The sequence below is a fragment of the Microtus oregoni genome, unplaced genomic scaffold, assembly GCF_018167655.1.
Source record: "Microtus oregoni isolate MIOR12 unplaced genomic scaffold, Mior012 000010F_ref0000083, whole genome shotgun sequence".
Lineage (NCBI taxonomy): Eukaryota > Metazoa > Chordata > Mammalia > Rodentia > Cricetidae > Microtus > Microtus oregoni.
In genome coordinates, this window is record NW_024543069.1 from 36,202,440 (window position 1) to 36,223,225 (window position 20,786).

General features: G+C 41.6%; 1 protein-coding gene across 4 annotated transcripts in view; it reads right to left on the reverse strand.

Moving 5' to 3' along the window:
- Nucleotides 1-200: 200 nt before the first annotated feature.
- The window catches only part of Spata5 (spermatogenesis associated 5), a 164,912-nt gene continuing 144,326 nt past the window's right edge, over nt 201-20,786 (reverse strand). For 3 of the 4 annotated variants that reach the window (XM_041659594.1, XM_041659596.1, XM_041659593.1), the window contains one exon: nt 201-1,308. In XM_041659594.1, coding sequence (XP_041515528.1) covers nt 1,132-1,308 — 177 coding nt within the window. In that variant the 3' untranslated portion in view covers nt 201-1,131. The remainder of the gene's footprint in view (nt 1,309-20,786) is intronic. The other variant, XM_041659595.1, reaches the window with a different exon arrangement.

Here is a 20,786-nt window from a genome sequence, read left to right on the forward strand (position 1 = left end):
CACACCACTACTGCAAGAGGGTTTACGCAGTATTAAAGTGTCAAGGAATTTAGAGGATATATACCTAGAGGCATCAACATACATATTTAGAATACAACAGAGTTATAGGTAAAATTTGTTAGTTTTTAAACTACATTTATTTATGTGTGTTCAATGCCATGGCGCACATATGAAGGTCAAAGGTCAGCTTGATGGGTTCTCTCTGTCCACCAGACAGCAACCTCAGGTTGTCAGGGTTGGTGGCAAATGCCTTTACCTGTTAGGCCATCTCGATAGCCCTGTTTGATTTCCTTACAATATTGTAGCAAAAGCTGAGGGTCCTGTTCTGGGCTCAAACTGACCCTACACTTTAACTTTTCTAAGCCTTTTTGTATGTGATAATTTCATGTTTTCTGGCCATAAAAGCAGGTGTCAACAGCAGCGAAAACTACACATTTACTAAACCTGGCTGGCTTTTTAGAGTGCAGATTTGGGAGAAGAGATGTGGCTTGGCTGGTGGACTTGCCTAGCATGCACTGGGTACAATGTCCAGAACTGCATAAACAGCACAGTGGAAAATATTTGTAATCCCAGTACTTGGGAAGCAGAGGAAGCAGACTCAGAAGTTTAAGGTCACCCCTGGCTATACACAGAGTTGGAGGTCAACCTAGGCATCATAAAATCCTATCTTTATTTTATTTATTTATTTATTTATTTATTTATTTATTTATTTTTTGGATTTTTCGAGACAGGGTTTCTCTGTGGCTTTGGAGCCTGTCCTGGAACTAGCTCTTGTAGACCAGGCTGGTCTCGAACTCACAGAGATCCGCCTGCCTCTGCCTCCCGAGTGCTGGGATTAAAGGCGTGTGCCACCACGGCGCGGCTAAAATCCTATCTTTAAAGCAATGACCTGGCTAATTCTGGAGTACAGAAATAACGCAGGGGTGAACGTATGCTGTTGAAAATCAAGATGGTCTGAACTCCTGCCCAGAGATATGTTTATTGTACTTGAATGATTCAAAAACATTTAGGGGAGGCTCTTCAACTCCAATGAGGATATTTCAAACATTTACCTATTAAGAAACTGTAAACACTCAAGACAAAATTTGCAAACTTTTCTCTACAAAATATACGCATATAAGTATGTATTTCTTAGATGGTGTGTATCCCACTCTTTTCTTGGTAATCTTCATAAAAGCGCATCAGTGACTCTGGGATTCTAGGTGTCACAATGCTCAAGGCTTGAGTGAAATGCTTCTTCATAATGCGGTCAGCTTTAATGTCTTCTTCCAGGGCTAGGAGAGCAGCCTCCTTACAGACGGCTATGATCTGAAATTGAACAAGGAAAATGAGGGAGAAAGCAGTTAAGCACTCCTTTGTCAACAAACTGTTTTCAACATATTTATTTGTGGTGTGACATTAAAAAAATCTTTTACATTTGATATTATACTATAATTACATCTTTCCCCTTCCCTTTCTTGTCTCTTTAAAACCTATCATGTACCCTCCCCCCATCTTTCAAGTTCACGCCCTCTTTTCTTTGTTATTGTGTGTGTGTGATGGGAATGGGATGTGATTCTAAATACGTACATACAACTTGCTCAGTCTGTATAGTCTTATTTGTATGTATGTTTTCATGGTCGACCATTAGGAACTGGATGACCAATTGGGTGCTCTCGGCATTGTTTAGTTGCTGTGTATGGTTAAGGTCTTGTGGGCTTTCCATGTTAGCATGTCTATAGGTTGTCCTTGTTCGGGTCACATTCAGGCAGCCATGCTGATGAGACTTCATATTGGGTATAGCTTCTGACACGTGGTATGACTTCTGCATTATGAGCATATCCCTGTGGGAGTTACTCAACTTAAAGGCTTGGCTTTTGATGGTGCAAAAAATGGACCCAGGGCCTTACATGTTAGGCAAACCCTCTACTTTAAGCATACAAATAGAAAAAGCAATCACATCAGAGTGTTATTTCCAGAGCAGACCAGAACCAGCACAAAGATGAATGACCAGCATCTCCCGTTAACTGTGTGGATCGGATGTGCCACCCTACTTCTATCCCCACTCCCAACACAGGATGGCCTGTGAGCTGGAGGGAACCCTTAGCAGAGGTACCATGATGCACAGTGGGCCTGCTAATCAGCACTCTTGTCAGGCACAGAGTTTATACATTGCTTTGCTGTATGATCAGAATAGGCAGCATTCCTTTCTCACATCTCTTTCATGAGCTCTTGACTCCTGGTAATATCAGAGGAGTGGACTGTTTACTCAGGGAGGGAAGGTGAGCACGTGAGAGGGAAATGCTAGGGAAGAACGGTTCTCTGGATTTCAGAGAGCCGAAGCTGGCCCAGGCCACTGCCATTTCAAACTGTATTGATGTGGTGAACAAGCTTACTGGATGAGAAGAGGATTTCAATTTTCAGGGCAATAGGGAAAACAATGAGCAATACCAACCACACCTTATATAGGTGAATGAAAGGGCAGGAAGGGTTCTAGCCACGCAGTCACACAGTCTGTCCATTTACTGCAAATAGTTCCTCTGGTTAGCTGTGCTAATGGTGCCAAAGCGGTTGAATAGTTTTCTAGGGGATTTAGCAGCATGTTTAGACAGTTTTCAAACACACACAAGGCAGGGATTGATTGAGTTGAGTGGCTTTGTCAAATTCCAATAATGTAACTATTAGTTCTGGGCTTCATTAATGAGCACATAAGCTAACTGCATTGACATGATGTCAATGCTTTTCTGAAAATAGAGTGGCCACCAAATTGCTAAGGCAGAAAACACAGCAAACGCTCCCTGGTGATCTCAGTGGAAATTTGAGCCTCCACAAAGGGAGGTGAGGGACCTCAGCTAAGAAGCACGTCTTTCATCTTGACAAGGTTTGAAGTGTCACTGGAGAAACAGGGAATGCTGGGTGCTGGAGTATCCCTTCCACATACTTCACAGTGCAGGGAATATCTCCAGAGTGTGGCTCTTTGATAAGGGAGAGCAAAGTGCTAGGCCTTGGGTCCATAACATTTTCCTTACCTCACCTGAGTCTTATACCAGAAAACACAGAGCCCAGCACGTAATTATTCTGACTATCTCCCGTAAGTGCTAGACAGACACTTCTTTACTCCTTCATTTGCTGTTACTGATACTCAGGTTTCGCACCCCGACTGAAGCATGTACTGAACCACAGGAAACATATGTGATGTGGTGTTGGGGAGGGGAATGTGGTAAGACAAGAGATGCTAAAAAGGATGCCTGGAACCTGTCAGAAGGTGGATGGATAGCACCATGGCACACTGGGGCAAGGGAATCAATGGTCTAATCTACCAGGCTTCTTGTTAGCATGCAATGATTAAACTGGGATAGAAAGAAATGACTACCCTAGCTGCTGAAATGCAAATGCTTATAACTTGAGGTTCTTACTATGTATCATTATCTGAGAGTGGCCTTGATTTATTAAATTTTATTTAATAAAATTTCATTTATGTTGTGGGATAGAACTTTGAAAGAGTCCACTTGGAAATATCTGGATTAAATGAGATGTTCTGTAGAACCTTTGAAGGAAGACAATGTGAGACAAGTGCTGAAGACCGGGCCTGATGGCCCCATGCTGCCACAGAGCCCCAACAAAGAGGAGTAAACTGCAAGGTTTATGGGGTGTTCAGGTAACTCAACTCATGGTTCTCAGTTCATCTCTAGATAAAATATTACCACAATGCACCAACTAGACACCTCTGGAAGGAGCTGCTACTCTATTTCCTACTGGTAAGTTTAGCACTTACTTCGACAACTTTTACCTTGTTTCTTTATCATGATTGGGAATGCTTGGAAGAAGCAATTACATAATCCTTTCTGTAAAAAAAAACCTAATCTTTTGCTTTCCTACCACATTTACTTAAGCAATATACAACCAACAACAGGACAGTATGGATTCCTTAGCCAGGCTTCCACTTTTCAGTCAGTACCAAGGGGCCAGCTGCTCCGAGCAGCAACTACAGAAGGTCAACTACAAGATTCAGGGTGTGAGGAACTCTATCTGTCTTCCTGTCCCCACACACCAGCAGGGGATAAACACAGGTTGACTGTCAGGAAGGAAAAATCATGGAATTTTGTGTGGAAAGAAGACATTGTCATCTTGTAAACCAAAGCGTGAAGAACAGAATTTACACTTATACTTACACACACACACACGATTAGATGAAACAGAAGTGAGCAAAGATAGTTGGAGAGGTCTCTCAGTGGTAAAGGTCTCTCTGCACAAGGCTGAGTTTAATTTCTAGAGCCCATGGTGGAAGGAGAGAACTGACTTCTAAAATTTGTCCTCTGACTTCCATGTGTGCTATCGCTTCAGGAACCAAAAAAAGGATTAATTAGGATAATTTTGAAAGGAGCTTTTGAAGTCACCAATAGCAGCAAAACTGCTGATACCAGTCCCCTGAAGCCCTTAACCCAACCTGCTGACACTAAGGTCCTCTTTCTTTTCACTTGTTCTGCACAGAAGACCTCCAGTAGGAATCCAAAGAAGTGTTGTGATTACCAGCTCTTTTCTTCTAACCTAAATAAAGGGTGGGTCTACTTCACGACCAGGGGTTTCCTCTTCTGTTCTAGAGACCACCCTGGCAAGACTTCCAAGATAGCATATTTCTCAAAAAAAAAAAAAAATGCAACTCAGCTCCATGGACCAAGCCAACATGGGTGATATCAATGGTCAGTACTCCATGATCAAAGAATTTAAGCCAACATAAAACACATTCTGTTCCACCCAGGAACAGGTAGAGGAAGGGAAGCTGACAGACTTTGCAGTTCAGCAATCACAGCTGCTCAGTCTGCTCTAATCTTAGTGTTTTGTCCCCAAGTGTGGTGGTTTGAATGAAAATGGCCCCTACAGGCCCACAGGGAGTGGTAGGCGTTCAAATGCTCAAACCAAGCGTAGTGTAGCTCTCTTCCTGTTGCCTGAGGATCCAGGTATAAAACTCTAGGCTACCTCTCCAGCACCTGTCTTCTGCCTGCATGCAGCCACACTTTCTGCCATTGTTGATAATGGATTAAAACTCTAAACTGTAAGCCAGATCCAATTAATATTTTTCCCTTATAAGGAGAGTTGCTATGGCCATGGTGTCTTCCACAACAACAGAACTTTGACTATGACACCAAGATTCACACACTGGAGCCTAATCTCCAAGACAGCGGCACTGGAATGCAAACCACTAGATCTCCACCTGCATGGACAGGCCTAATACCCTATAGAAGGGTCCTCAGAGCTGGTTAGATCCATCTACTACATGAAGACTCAAGTGAGAAAGTTCTGTCTTGGAGAAACAAATCCACATGCCTGGTTTGGGGTTCCACAGACACCCAATTAGGCAGTCAATCTAACACAGTACCTGGGATCAGATAAGACACCCAGTGCTTCCCACAGAACTCCTCTCCCCTCCTAATTTTAGCAGACCACCAATAAATTGTTTTATTACTGGTCTTTTCTGTTTTCTTTGGAAAAAACTTTTTATTATATTTGATTATTATTTCTGGAGGTGGTGTGTGCATGCTACAGCACAAGCGTGGAGGTCAGAGAACAAAGGGTAGAAGTCAGTTCTTGTGTGCAGTGCCCTGGGGATTGACCTCAGGTTGTCAGGCTTAGCAACAAGCCATCTTGTTAGTCCTTACTGATGATCTTCAGCATGGCTATACCAGAAAACTTGCTCAAAGCCAACAGTGCAGTTCTTTTCCATTTATATCCTTTCAAACTCTGTTCTCTTGTATTTCAGAATAGAGACCAAAGGAAAGGGGCTGAGGGCAGATGCAAGGGCAACGGACATGCTGAGGAGCTAAGGAGAGGGCTACAGAGCCAGACAAGAGCCACAGCTCCCCTTACTCAAGCTTCGTACTGAGCATGTTTGTAACTACCATCTTCTACATGTTCAGCTATGGCACTGTGGTCAGGGTCTGTAGAGCCTTTACGCGTATTGTATATACGCTTGCCAATAATACTTTTAAGTTTCTGAAACAAAGAGGAATCAACAACAAACACTGTTTCTTACCACGCTATGTTTTGGTCTGGAGTGCTACTATGGCTTCAGCCACTTCTGCATCTCTGTTGAGAATACAAGTGTGCTTTGAGGGTATTTCTTTAGGTTATCAAGATTTGTCACACAGGGATAGGGATGTTTTTGCAAAAAAGTACAGTAATATATATTAGTCTGGAGGGCTTAAATGGAAGTTTGCTAAAAGCAAACATGCAGATGGGTATTCCCCTGGGGAAGGAATCCTGTAACAAGGAACCTGTCCTTGGCCTTCTTCCTGCAGTAAGCATTGGGAGGGTGAGCACATTTTCTAGATAAAGTTGCCCACGTGTCTCTCTGGGAATCAGAAATGACAACGAAAGACTTTCAGTTTAACTACAATTGTATGGTAGTTTATATAATAAATTCCATAAAAAGAAAATTCAATGAGATGAGCTTGTGTGTGAGATCTGGACTGACCACCTGACAAAGCACACAAACATTACCCATCATGCCCCAAACCAGACAATGTCCAGGACTGTTTTAGTCACTGGGATTCATTTCATTTTTTCCCTTTTTCCATGAGGCCACAGAAGAACTCTGCTGAAAAGATGTGTAGATAAATGGATGACTTTGACTCACAGTCAGGAATATTAGACTGCTCAGAAAGTTTTCTAATTGCTCTAGCAAAGAGGGTTTTAGAAGCCAGCCTTAATTTCTTCAGCATCCTGACCTTACCCCCGATAGTGCAGGCTACATATTTTAAAGGAGTTATCAGCAAGCTGTCAGAACGGTGTGGGTGGGTGGGGTACAATAGGCTACAAAATGAGTGTGTAATAGTCTCTTTTGACTAAACAATCAATGCTTAAACTTTCATAGGTGCCTTGCTGTGAGGTTGAAAACGTGTTTGTGGGAATAAGAAAATGAAACAAAAACTATAGGACTGTGCTAAGCTCTTTCTGTCAGGTCCAGACTAAGATGTGTTTACTTCGGCAGCTACCACACTTTATTTGATGTCTATATATCACAAAATTTCTTTCCATTCATTTAGCAATTAAAATATATCTGCTGACGTAACAAGAACTCAAGACAAACAGGAACACCATGTGAAAGAGTGAATTTGAGATGGACACCTAGGAGGAAAACTCTGTTATTAAAAACATCTACAAATTACCAGGTTCACCTAACAGAGAGGAAAGTAGTCAGCAGTGGAGAGGCTCAAGCGAGTACAAATTTCATTTTCTGTGTGCACTCTGCAGCAGGCTGCATGGCGAAGCAGTGCCCCAGGATGAGAAGGTGGTAGACCCGTGAGCCTTGGGAAATGTAATCACTTCACTACTACATGCAAAAGGGCAAAAGAGGCAACTGTGTGGAATTCTGAATGCCATAAAGAATAAATAATGTTGCACTTCACTGTGGGAGAAAAAAAATGAAATCTCTTATATATAAACTCTGTTTCTTTCTCCAATCTATCAGAGCAGTAGGGTTTGAACAGATGTCTTGGCATAGCAAGTTAGAAGCAGGACAACAGCAAAAACTAAAACCAACACAGCTTTTGAGCAGACAGTAAGTTTTTAAAAACGTGATAAGTAAGTCAAGGTCACCACTGTCTAATAAAAAGTAGTCAATAGAAACAACTTGACCATCTTGGCAGTTTGCTGGCCTTTATCCCCTGTGTACTAGAGCCCTCTCTTTTATTGCTTGTTTCAGCTTCACAAGTGGAACTGGCTTCTTTTCTGGTGCATTTAGCATCAGAAACAGTAACTTAAGCAGTTGCTTCCATTTCCAGGCATGGCCTGGGTGAACCTGCTTTCTGCTACCAGACAAGCACAGGGAAACACGCACACAAGTAGGATCAATGTGTGGGGATGTGGCGGGGTGGGGAATCTGCTTCCTGCCTTGAACACCAAGTGACACAATCAATGAGTGAGCCACCCTGCAGACCTTAGCCTGGACAGAGAACAGAGGCAGATCTGGAGATAATAGAATCAGGCTCTATGGGCAGAAGAGAACAAGGTGACTTTAGACGGGAAAAGCCCCCCCCCCCCCACACACACCCTGGCTGTTCTAGAACTCACAAAGATCCGACTGCCTCACCTCTCCAGTCCTAGGATTAATTAAAGGTGTGTGCTACCATGGCAGGCTACTTTTTTTTTTAAAGGTTTATTTTAAGAGTGTTTTGCCTGAATGTATATATATGTACTAGGTGTGCCTGGTGCCTGGTCAGAAAGGGGAGTTGAATCCCCTGGAACTGGCGTTCTATTATCTCTGCAGGAGCTGGAAACCAAACAAGTACTGCTAACCACTGGGCCATCTCTCCAGTTCCTTTTTAAAATTTTGATGGCGAATGAAGTGCCTGTGTTTCACATGCTCTTATCACCAAGCTACACATTTTTAGTATATCAAAACATCTCCACCCACCAGGGTCTTATGTATCATAGCTGGCTCTGAACTTGCAGGAGCTGAGAATAATGTTGATTCTCTTGCCTCCACTTTCCCAGTGCTGGGATCACAGGCAAACTCCATCATGCCCTGTTGTGCGGAGGCCAAACCCTGGGCCTCCTTCATGCTGGCCAAGCACTGTACCACTTGAGTTACATCTCACCCACCATCCTTCTCCATTGGAAAAGTATTTCTTGATAGCTGAACTCGTGCCCTTCTTAAAAGCACTCCTCAGGACATACAGAACATACATGGCAGTTCAACTTCCAGCATACTGGTGTGATAGTGACTTCAGAGTGCAAAGGTACAGACATACTGCTGCTCCGTGCTGGAGCTGTAGAGCTGCCCCTCAGGCTTCCGACTGCATTCAAGACAGACCCCTTCCATCCCTTGCAGCTGCACAATGAGCTCACAATGGCCCAGAAGCTGTCTGTGCTACTCCTGCTGTTTGGCAGGAAGAAAGCACACCATCTAGCGAGGCCTAATCTCAGCTTTGTATTTCAAGTGTAGTAAATAGCTTTTAAAAAATCCACCAAAAGAAACGGGCCATAATGCTTAAAAATTCTTGTATTCTCAGAAAGTGGTTTTGTTAAAAGCGTCTTCTGTCTGGAACACCTGTGACCTGTTGAGCTTAATTGGGCTGCAGCTGGCGCAGATTGTGGCGTTGCCACTGGAGCACCGGCACGGACATTGTGCTGTCCTGGCTCACCCGCCCCCCATCTCTTTTCTTTTCACTTTCACAGTCCTGAGACCTCCTTCCCCTGTGTGCTGGAGGGATTAGGAACCCAGTGAGAGTGGTGTCTTGCTGTTCCTGAACAGCATGCTCTGGAGGTGCTTCAAGGAGACTACCTGGGAGATTATGCTCCTGTGCAGGGAGGAGGCGGGCCACTGAACTGCTGAACTGACGCTGAAAGGCCAGCTTGAAAGGTGGGTCTGGGTTAGCGCAGCAGGCTCGGCGGCGGGGGTAAGGCAGTTGAAGTGGGGCTTTCACAGACTCAGGGAGCCACGCTGCCTTGCAGAGAGAACTAATTAATTAAGGGTCGCTCACAGCACCTATCCTTTAAAATGTTTCTTCACTAGAAAACTTCTAAGTGGTGAGGCAAGAACTGAAGTTTAGAGTAATAATACCTAACTATGGTCTTATGCTGAATTCTCTTGCAAACAATCTTCACCACAGTTACTACATCTGGGCTTAAAGTCATATACTTTAGAAAGCCATGCATAGCACTCCGTTCAAAATAAAGCAAAAATGTCTATAAGACACATTCACACCCAATGACAGAGATGGGGAAAACATTTGGTGGTTTAACTTTGCTGATTAAAAGCTACTCTGAGGTCTTTGGGACATGGTTAAATAACTTTGCTTTTGGAGCAAAACCTTTCATTATTTTTCACAAGGAAATGCCTGCAATGGCTTTCGTTTTTTTCAAATTTACACATCATCTGGGCACTTGAGAAGGTTGATGCAGACTTAGTCTGAGGCTAGCCTGGTCTACACAGTGAGTCCTAGGCCTGCCTGGGCTCAAGACAAAAGAAAACACAAAAGAAAATTTACACACAGATCAAGTATCCTGCAGAAGTTCTGGGCTGCAAAGAGCAGGAATATTATTTGTTCCTATGGAATTTCAAGTGTTTCTACTTTCAATGGAACCATCATAACAAGATAAAAGAGGGCTATTTTTGGTTTTGAAAAGAAAACTATCATGGAAATGAACAGGGCAGGAAGCACTCCAGTGCAATGTTAAGATGGACTAGCTGGCAGAAGCTCCGTTCTCTGGTCTCAAAGAATCTGACTGCCTACAAGGCAGCAGGATCCAGGGAACACACCAGTAAAACCCAAAGCTCATGTTAATGCAAGGTGCACAGGGCCTCTCTCTAGTCTTCCTTCAGTGTAGTACTGGTGCCTCAGCGGCAGCTGTTTCATGACCCACAAATAATTCTGGTTTCAGATTCTAACTAATTGCCTGCTGCTTGAACTGTTTCCACTACCACAATTGTCAAGATTGAGAGTTACCTATGCTAAATGGCTATTCCCTACACGTTAGTTCTGTGAAGGCCTTGCAGGCTAAGTCCTGTTTTACTTCCAAGACACACTAGGTTAGAATATTAGACCTCCCGCTGTTTATCATCTCTGAAGATACACATGAGCTAGCTTTTGCCTTTTTAGTTGTCCTCAAGATAATTCCTTACCTAGAGTAAAAGAGCACCATCATTCTGGGCACAATGAACATGCTATGATGCCATGTCATTTATGAGACCTTGCTTGCTGGGAAGAGTCCTAATGCAGGCACCAGTTTTTGTTGTTTCTGAGACAGGTACTCTTTATGTAGCTCCAGGACTCCCTAATAAATCTGGAGGGTCTGATTCTCTATGCCAGTATTCTGGAACCGTGGATGGAAACAGCTGCTGTTGAGGTAGTTTTAATGTGTGCTATGTTTTCATCTTTATGGCCAGTCATTCTCTTTCCTGTGTGCTGGCCTGATGATCAGCAACTGACTGGACACCACTCATTACACTCACTCAGGACGGATGTGAGATGTACTTCTGTATATGTATGACTTTTATTGGTTGATGAATAAAGTTGTTTTGGCCAATGGCTTAGCAGAATAAAGCTAGGTGGGAAATCCAAAGAGAGATACATATAGAGAGTAGGCAGAGTCAAGGAGACGCCATGTAGTTCCTGAAAGAGACAGATGCCAGAACCTTAATGGTAGGCCATAGACTCATGGTACACAGATTAAGAGAGATGGGTTAATTTAAGATGTAAGGGCTAGCTAGAAATATACCTAAGCCATCCACCAAACAGTGTTGCAATTAATATAGTTTCTGTGTGATTATTTGGGTCTGGGTGGCCAGGAAACCAAAAAGCAGTCTTTGCTTACAACATAGCGCTCACCATCTGACATGTATAAGACCCAAAAAAAAAAAAAGAAAAAAAACTTAAAAAAAGTGCTTTTAGACCCTCAAAAAACAGGAGACAATTGGAGCATCTTGGTAGCTGCATTTTTTTTCAGACAGGCTCTGTTTGCTGGAGGTGAGCAGAGGCATGGCTCATTTCAAAGAAGGCTTCCTGACTCAGCATTCGCAGCAAAACCTGTATGGCCTCTTTAAGAGACAGCTTCCTGGTTTGTGCTGGCAGCACCAACTCTGGATCTTTCGTGAGGTCCTGGGGCTGGGGTGGTGAGCATGGCTAGTAGAGGCAGTGAACATTCTGCAGGACACAGAGAAGAAAGTGATTGACAAACTGACAATATAAGTCTTTCAAATTTTCTGCTTCATGAAAAAGTCTGCCAGATAGTATACACTGCATATGGATGCTCCAACGTCACAGAAGAACTTTGAGTGACTGTCCGGGGAGCGAGATGTCTTTGTCAATTCTAGAGTTTTGGAAGTTGCTTACAATGTACTTCCTGTTTACTTAGGTAATAGTGTATCCTTCTGGGGAATTTGGTGGAGTTGAAGACATATAGATTTTCTTAGTGATGATAAAAGGTAAATTAGATATAAAACTTTAAACTGTATTACAAAGATAGGATAGGTGATATTTTTCTTAATTTGACAAATATAAATAGATTTAATATTTTAACTATAATTCTTGCTTAATTCTTAATGGGTTTGTATATGTAATTTTACTATGGTAAAATTAAAGCCTTCCTTTGTAATTAGACAAAAAAGGGAAGATGATGTGGGGTGTACTTTTGTATATGTGTTGCTTTTATTGGTTGATGAATAAAGTGGTTTTGGCCAATGGCTTAGCAGAGTAAAGTCAGGTGGAAAATCTGAACAGAGATCTATAGAGAGAGTAGGCAGAGTCAAGAACACATCATGTAGTTGCTGAAGGAGACAGATGTCGGAGAATCTTAGTGGTAGGCCACAGCCTTGAGGTAATACACAGATTAATAGCGATGGGTTAATTTAAGATGTAAGAGTTAGCTAGAAATATGCCTAAGCCACCCACCAAACAGTATTGTAATTAATATAGTTCTTGTGCCATTATTCGGGTCTGGGCCGCTGGGAAATCAAAGAGCAGTCTCTGCTTACACAAGACAGCTTGCTCCGTGGCCTAGGCTAGCCTCAATTTCATGGTGATCTTTCGGCCTCAGCATCAGTATTGAGGTTAGAGATTAGAGAGATATGTTGCCCTATCCTGAAATCATTTTTAGTATGGTATAGTATTTATGGCTATTTATGTTAAACAGGAAGGAGAGAGAGGCTAGATATATATAGTCAGCTAAAGGGGAGCTAGAGATAGGTCCTGGGAAGAGTAACTGTATTCATCACCTACCAGAGGGAGGAGACAATGTCACTAGCTCATACTTACTTCACATGTGTCACTCTAACTGATAGTGGAGTCTTCTGAAAGGAAGGATGTCCTCCCAGCATAGAAATACATCTCATTTAAGGGAAGGTACATAGTTTTCATTAGCTAAGATATCCTCAAATATCCAGGACACATTCCATATACCTTTGCTTTGGACTTTGAGGTGTGTTTCCTCTGACTGGTAATGTTTATAATGTTTTACATTTGTATAGACACTGACACCATGAAGCTTAAAATTCAAATAAATAGTCATCTTTCTTAAATATACTTATCAGTATTCCAAGTGGTATCTCACCAGTTTTGTGTACTACTGTTGACCACATATTAAAGTCCTCTAGGGTCCATGGCTATCTAGATGGGCCTTAGCATATAGCTGAAGCCTGGGAAAACACCTACTAGCAATAAACATTGCTACTTGTCTAGACTCCAGTGGGTTCAAAGCTCTCATCACAGAATAAAAAGGTCTCATGACCTAAAAGAGGTTAAGAACTACCACACTGTTTTATAATAACCACATTTCAAACCTCCTTAAATTTCACTGAGTCACCAGAAAGTCAGAAATTATAGGGACACGGTAAGGAAAAGGAGCCCATCACCCTAGAGTCCAGTTGGAGCCTCTCTCCAGCTGAGAAAAGAGAATTAATACTTGCTGTAAAGGTTACTGACACTGAGATACAATACTGCTTTCATATACTAGCCATTTCATTTAAGGTATCAGTGAACCATACTTACAGCCTACACGACCTTCAAGTGTGGCCTTACTCTTCTCCCAGAAATTCTTGGAAATCTCCAACAAGACTGTAAATTTGGCTTACAGTGAAGAACCCCTTGTTTCCTTCCTCATGATCTAGATTTCTGCTTTGTCACCTGTAATCCTGTCAGGTACATCACAGGGATCACTTTGTGATCTTATTTATTTCCTCAGCAACCCTTTGAAGATATCAATTTCAAAACCAACCAAAAAAAAAATAATCAGTCAAAATCCAATATATGATTATTTTAAAGACAGTGAGTTGAGACTCATCTTTAATAAACCAACACCCATGCTCTCTGGGGTGTGTCTTATTTTCTTTCAGAGTGCCTCTCTTTCTCTTAACCCCTGAGCTTAAAATCTGTGTTGGAACTTCTTTTTGTGTATGAGTGAATGATGTATGTATGTGTTCATGTGGGTGTGTGCAAAAGCATGTACCCATGAAGGCTGAGGTTAACACCAGGTGTCCTTTTCCACTGCTATTCAGTGTTGCACAATAACCTTCCTGTACACTGTGAAGATGTGTCTGAATGGCTAACAGCTAGGTAGGAAGAGGCTAAGCAAGACTTCTGTGCAGAGAGAAGGAGGAGAAGAATCTAGGTGCAGGGAGAGACACCAGAGAACATGGACAAGAAACAAGAGGTGCAAGATTGAAGAGAGATAAAAAGTCATTGAGACAAAATGTAGATTAATCAAAATGGGTTAAATTCATAGGAGTTAGTGGGACAAACATAAGCTATTGGATGAACTTTCATAATTAATAGGTCTTCATGACATTTTTTATGAGCTGGCAGGCCTAAGAAAAATCTGTCTACAATTCAACACTAAGTTTTTAAAGTTGTATTTTATGTGAAAGGCTGTTTTGCCTGCATGTATGGCTGTGTACCACATACATGCAATACTCATAAAGGCCAGAAGAGGGCATCAGATTCTTTGGAACTGGAGTTACAGATGGTTGTGAGCCACCATGTGGAAGCTGAGAATTGACCCTGGGTCTCTAGGAAGAACCACCAAGCCAACTCAGCAACTCCTCAACATGTATAAATTTTCTTTGAGGACAAGTTCTTCTCCTGGAATTTGAGTGCATCAATTCGGCAAAGCAGGTTTGTCAGTAAGCTCCAGAAAACTGCATACTTCTTTCCCATAACTCTGGATTGCAAATATGAGCTGTTGTGCTTGGCTTCTAAACAGGTGCCGGAGATCTGAATACAGGACCTCATTCTTACCTGGCCAGCACTTTCCAGGCTACATCATCTCCCAGTCCTTTAAATTTTATTTTAATATAAAATAACTCTGCTTCATACTGGCTTGTCTTGAAATTCTTTTCTGGATTAATGGCAAGCATCCTGAGCTTGCACTATCCATGCTGCCCTGACTCACAAGACCTCTCTACCCCACTGGGCCAGAATCCACATGCCTGTAATTATTGAGGTTGGAGAATACAGAGTAAAAGAGTTAGTTGAGCAGTTTTTCCTTTCCTAGCTTCTACTTTCTGTGTCCAGAAAATTTCTACAATTGTTCATACATAGAAATTAGTGCATTTATTTGGATCTTTGCTGGAAAGATTTATATCCTATCTTTATTCAAATAAAAAAATGCTAGGGCAGTAGACACTAAGATTACAAATTATATATAGTAAGGGACTTGTAAAACCAAATCAATGGCCAAGGTAAGATTAGAATTTACAAGTGGCAGGCATTAACAATGTATAATTAGAGATAACCATGTGTAATAGAGGGGGAAGGCACACACATGTCTGTTTTGCCGATCTGGTAACAAGATACACATTAAGTAACCCAGAGTCTCATCTGAAAACTGTTAAGAACTCTTGTAAACTTTAAACTCTATTTTCTAAATGTCTACTCAAAAGGAAGTCTCCAATTTCACTGAGTTAGAGCCTAACAGTGAAATATACTTCCTGCTTTTAACAATAAAAATGAGTTACTGACATAATTTCAAAGATAATAACAAACTTCAGGGACATTTCCAGTATTGTCCTGTTTTGCCCAGAGTGGATTTTGAATGATCTTCAGGTGGAGAAAAGCCTTAACCCAAACACACTTTTCTCTTTGGCCACTGAGTACAAAACGGACAGCAAACTAACAGGTCTTTCCTGACTGACTACTCAAACTTTTCAAGAATACTAATGAAAATGTTTGCTCTAAGGTCTAATGGTGAGGAAGCCTAAGGATGCTTGCTGAGCATACAAGCAGGTAAAGGAACATCCCTCACAACTAATATAAAGATGAACTAGGTTAATGGGAATGCAGCAGCTGTTGTCTCTGATGGGTTGAGGGTGAATTTTAGGAATATTGTTTATCTAATTCTAAAAATCTAAATATACAAAATTAATTGAATTTGAGTAAATCTTAAGCCTGTACCCATGCATGTTATAGCATTTTAACTAGGTAAATATTACCACAGAAAAAGAGAAGAAAAAGAAAAAGAGGATCACTGGCAAGAGATCAGTAAATGTTCTTAACTATCTTTTCCATAGAAATATAAACTCACTGGACACAGGGATCATGATATGACTGAAACTACTGATCTCCAGTGTATTCAACATGTTTTATAAAGACAAGTAAAGAATGTGAAAGCAAGCAGAGATTCTCCATTTCTTCATCAGTGTGCCCTGCTCATTTTCCATCAATTCTGGTCTCTCTGAAGTAAGAATATCCATATTCATTTAGCACATACACATTCACCGGGAGAACAGAATGTTCTGAAGATGTGGTATAATTTAACTATACTGTGAGACTGCAAGCAGTTGCCAAGTTCTGGAATTTGCCAATCATTTGAATGAACCAGACTGCTAAGCTCACACCTTTCTGGTAGCAACGCAACACAGTTGTACCTTTAACAAAGGAAGCCTGCCATAAAACATTTTAGTTGCTGAAACAAAACATTCTAAACATCTTTCTGACAACTTCTCATTTTGGTAGTATTTGTAGATTTTGACCTCTCCTATATTTAAATCTTCCCATGTAAGTTATGTTAAATTCAGGGTTAAGCTCAGAATTATGATTTTTTAAATCCTTTTTAAACTAATACTGTGATTTATTTTATTTTAAAAGAAATCCAAATCCTTAAGTCTTTAACTGCACTGCAAATACAAACAGGAAAGTTGTGCTCAAAAGGTCCTCAGGTGTGACCTCACACTGCACCTGTGCACGCCCTTCGGACAGCTGCTCTAGTTTCTGCTTCAACTTCTTTATTTCCCCAATTATATGCAATTAGTTGTTATATCTGTGGTGTACTAGGATTTAACTGCCAGGGACAGAAATGTAACCTAAATTAAAGAAGGAATTTTTAGGACAGACTGGGTCTACTATAAACTAAGTATGGGGGTGGTAAGCTTCAGAGCGCCAACTGTAAGAAGGGCCCAGAATGCCACCAGGGATTCTCTCAACTGTTTTTCTTCATGGGGAAGAGGTCTCACAGGCTGGCCTCAAGTGAGCCTTTTGTCTCAATCCCGGGAACAGGGAGGACTGTAGATGCATGTCACTACAACTGGTCCTCACCCACTGCTCTCTGTACTTTCTTCCCTCTCTGTGGTGGCAAATACAGCCATGCATACTTCCTGTGTTCTACAGACCACAGCTTTGGCACCCAAAAGTCCTCATCTCAACAGCTGACGTGACCAAAAATCCCATAAAAAGTACTAACTGGCCTGAAGTGAGCACTTATAAAGTAAAGTGTGCGCTGTCACTTTGTGATGACAAGGTCGTTGTTTCCTGGGTGGGAAGAAGATCCTTGGGTTGGCTGGACTGGTGACCGGAGCCAGGTCTTTGGCTTCTTTGTGCATCTGCCAACACGTACTGCTTACACATTCCTTCCTCTCTTACAGCTTTGGTGACAAACTGCTTTATAGTGAAGTGCTGTGTGCCACACTGCAATTTATGCCGTACCAAAAGCAGTGCTTACTCCCAAAAACCAGTGTTCTGTGTGTCATTAGGACTCTACCTATCCTCCTAACACCAGGACCATACAACTGATTTCTAGGTCACAGACAACATTCAATTCATTAGGCTGAAAATCCTCAAGGGACACCAATCAATAACTTTGGAAATTCTTAAGGAGGATATAGGAAAAGTTAAGATATTCTTTTGAAATTAATTCTAGTAATGTGTCACAGTCAGTAGCAGTTTCTTTATGTTAAATTCATTCTTTTCCTTGGCAACCAGAGATGTCTACATAAAAAGCAGACATGTGCCAACTATTTTTTTGTTGGGGGAAGTGGTCAAAATAGACTGATTCCAAAGTTCTAAAGTGAGGCTTTTCAGTTTTGAAGCTTATAGAAATTTTATATGGAAACAGTCTTTAAAACTAACTAAGATTACACATATAATCAGAAATGCATGTTGACACAGCTTAAAAAGAAGAATGAAGTGGACAGCATCCCAAGAAAAAAGACCTCTGACTGCATGCTGTAGTTTCTGAATAGATGGAAATGACAGCAAATCCTCTGTACACTGTAAAAATGTGCTGCTCTCATTGTTAATAAAAAGCTGATTGGCCAGCCAATAGCAAGGCAGGATTTTGGGGGCATAGAGAATGCTCGAAAGAAGGGCATAGTATAGAGAGTCTTGAGCCAGATGCTTAGAAAAAGCAACATGGAAGTTCATAAGGTGAACAAACCTCAGGGCAGCACAAGATGAACAGAAGTGGGTTTATTTAAGTTGTAAGAGTTGGCTGGAGACAAGCCTAAGCTATTGGCCAAGCATTTATAATTACTATTAAGTCTGTTGTGGTTATTTGGAAGTAACTGCTGGGACACAGAAAAACTCTGCCTACATAACCCACTTTCTTTCAAGTGTAAGGGAAGATAGAGGAGACTTAAATTATCAATGACCATTTAGGGAGAGAAAAACACTCTATGGAAACTTAGTACTTAACTATAAAAAACTTACACACGCACATGCCTTCTGGGGCTGGAGAGAGAGAGAGAGAGAGAGAGAGAGAGAGAGAGAGAGAGAGAACACAGAGAACACTCGTTCACCTGTGAGCAGCTTTTACACCAACATATTCACAATTGATTTTCATTCTCCTAATCCCTAGAACACATTGGATTTTTAAAAAAATCCAGAATCAGAATATCTAATTACTAAATAGTACATAACTTTAAAATAATACTTTCTACATTAAAAAGTGTAAAAAGTACTTAATATTATCAGTAATCAGTGATTTAGTAATCAGTGTTAAAATCTTGCCAATTAGCAACAAATGTTTGAGTTGGGGTTAAAACAGTTACAGCATACTGCATTGAGTGCATATAGCTCACATCTACCGCACTGAGGTAGCAGGGCCCACATCTACTGCACTGACTTAACATGGTTCACAACTACTGCACCGAGTTAGCACAGCACACATCTTTCTTTTACCACTTTGTTAAAGGGACTGATTCATGGCCTATGTATTTTCTCATGTCTACATTAATGTGTTTTTTTTACATTTATTTATTTTTATGTGTATGTTTTTGCAAACCTGTAGACGGCAACTTTTGGGAGTTACTTCTTGTATTGGGTAGATTCTGTCTCCACTGCCCAAGTGTTGTAATTACATGTGTATGCCTTCATGCCTAGTTTTTGGCCACTGTCTCTAAAGGGAAGCTTTCCTATTCCTAACTCCTTAGGCAAACGTTAGCACATTATCTTACACGTTCCTCTGCCTTGCCTCTTCAGATAACAACATACCCAAGAGCCCACTTCACATTCTATGTAGAACTGTTTCTCATTCCCTTCACAGCTGCAGCTTATTCAACCCAGTCCCCTGTAAAAGGCACCTGAGCTGTTTCCAGTCCTTTGTTTCCCTTTTCTCTTAAGACTTATTTATATGCCAAGTGTCAAGACAATTAAACAGGACAAAGAGCCAAACCTAGTTAAATGTTCCCTTTCACTGAACATGAATATGCCTATATGACGCCCCTTCCTCAAGACAGGGCTTTTCCGGGAACACTGATTGTCCTGGAACTAGCTCTGTAGACCAGGATGGCAGAGAACTCAAGAGATCTGCCTCCCAAGTGCTGGGATTAAAGGTGTGTGCCACCACCCCCCTGCAACCTGCACCCCATCATAACATTCTTATTTATTTTCTGGGAGTTTCACATCATGTACCCACCACAATCCCTTCACAGTTCTTCCATGTCTGCTCTCCTTGTGACCTCTCCAAAAGAAAGTTCACTTTGTTCTGCTTGCTGGAGCATGATCAAGTTCTTAGCGGCCTGCCCCTTAAACAGAATCCTTCTCCCCCCACACCTCTGCCAGCAGCCATCAACTGTGGAGAGCTACTCTTCAGCATCGCCATCACACTTTTTTTTTTTTTTTTGGATTTTTCGAGACAGGGTTTCTCCGCAGCTTTTGGAGCCTGTCCTGGAACTAGCTCTTATAGACCAGGCTGGCCTCGAACTCACAGAGATCCACCTGCCTCTGCCTCCCAACTACTGGGATTAAAGGCGTGCGCCACCACCGCCCGGCTCCATTACACTTTTTAGTGTTCTCTTTGGTGGCTTCCTGTCTAGAATGTTACTTTTTAGAGGTGGGGGTGGGTGTTGTCACAGAAGCCTTCCCAACCTGAATCTATTTTTTATTCACGGTTCATCCAAAATTTTACAAAAGATAATTTCAAAAATCATCCCCACCTGCCCACTTTCCTTTTTCTCACCAGTTTTCCAAGGCTTTGTGCCTGCCAGCTCCAGGCACAGTTTGTCTCTACATTTCTCCAAGGAGTTTCATATACATACATACACACATACATACTGTACATGCGCACGCACACACACACACACACACACACACACACACACACACACAGCACTGACCTGGCCTTTCTCCTAGCATGGTTACTAGAGTTAGTCAGTCTTCTGGGGCTCTCCATGGCTGCAGACAGTCTGCTGCAGAAGCCATGCTAATGAGGCTCAGGGTTGTCTCAGGTCAGCTTAGTCTGAGCTCAGAAGTTCTTGAGCAGCAACAATAGGCTTAGGGTTATTAGAACCAGTGTGGTACAACCACATCGACTTGACATGTACATCTTCTAACTTCCAGATGATCACACACTTATGTACCATAGCTATGAACATAGGTAGGCATGTGACGCACAGACACACAGAAAGGCAAAACACCCAAACACACAAAATGATAAAACAAAATTAATTTAAAAAGAGGGATTTGGCAAAAACTAAAATAACTTGAGCACCACCGAACTATACAACAGTAAAGAGCTGCCTGTGACTAGTTATTTAATGTTTGCGGTTGGCAGGAGTTCTACAAAACTGGGTTGCATTAAACACAGAAAATAAAAATTCT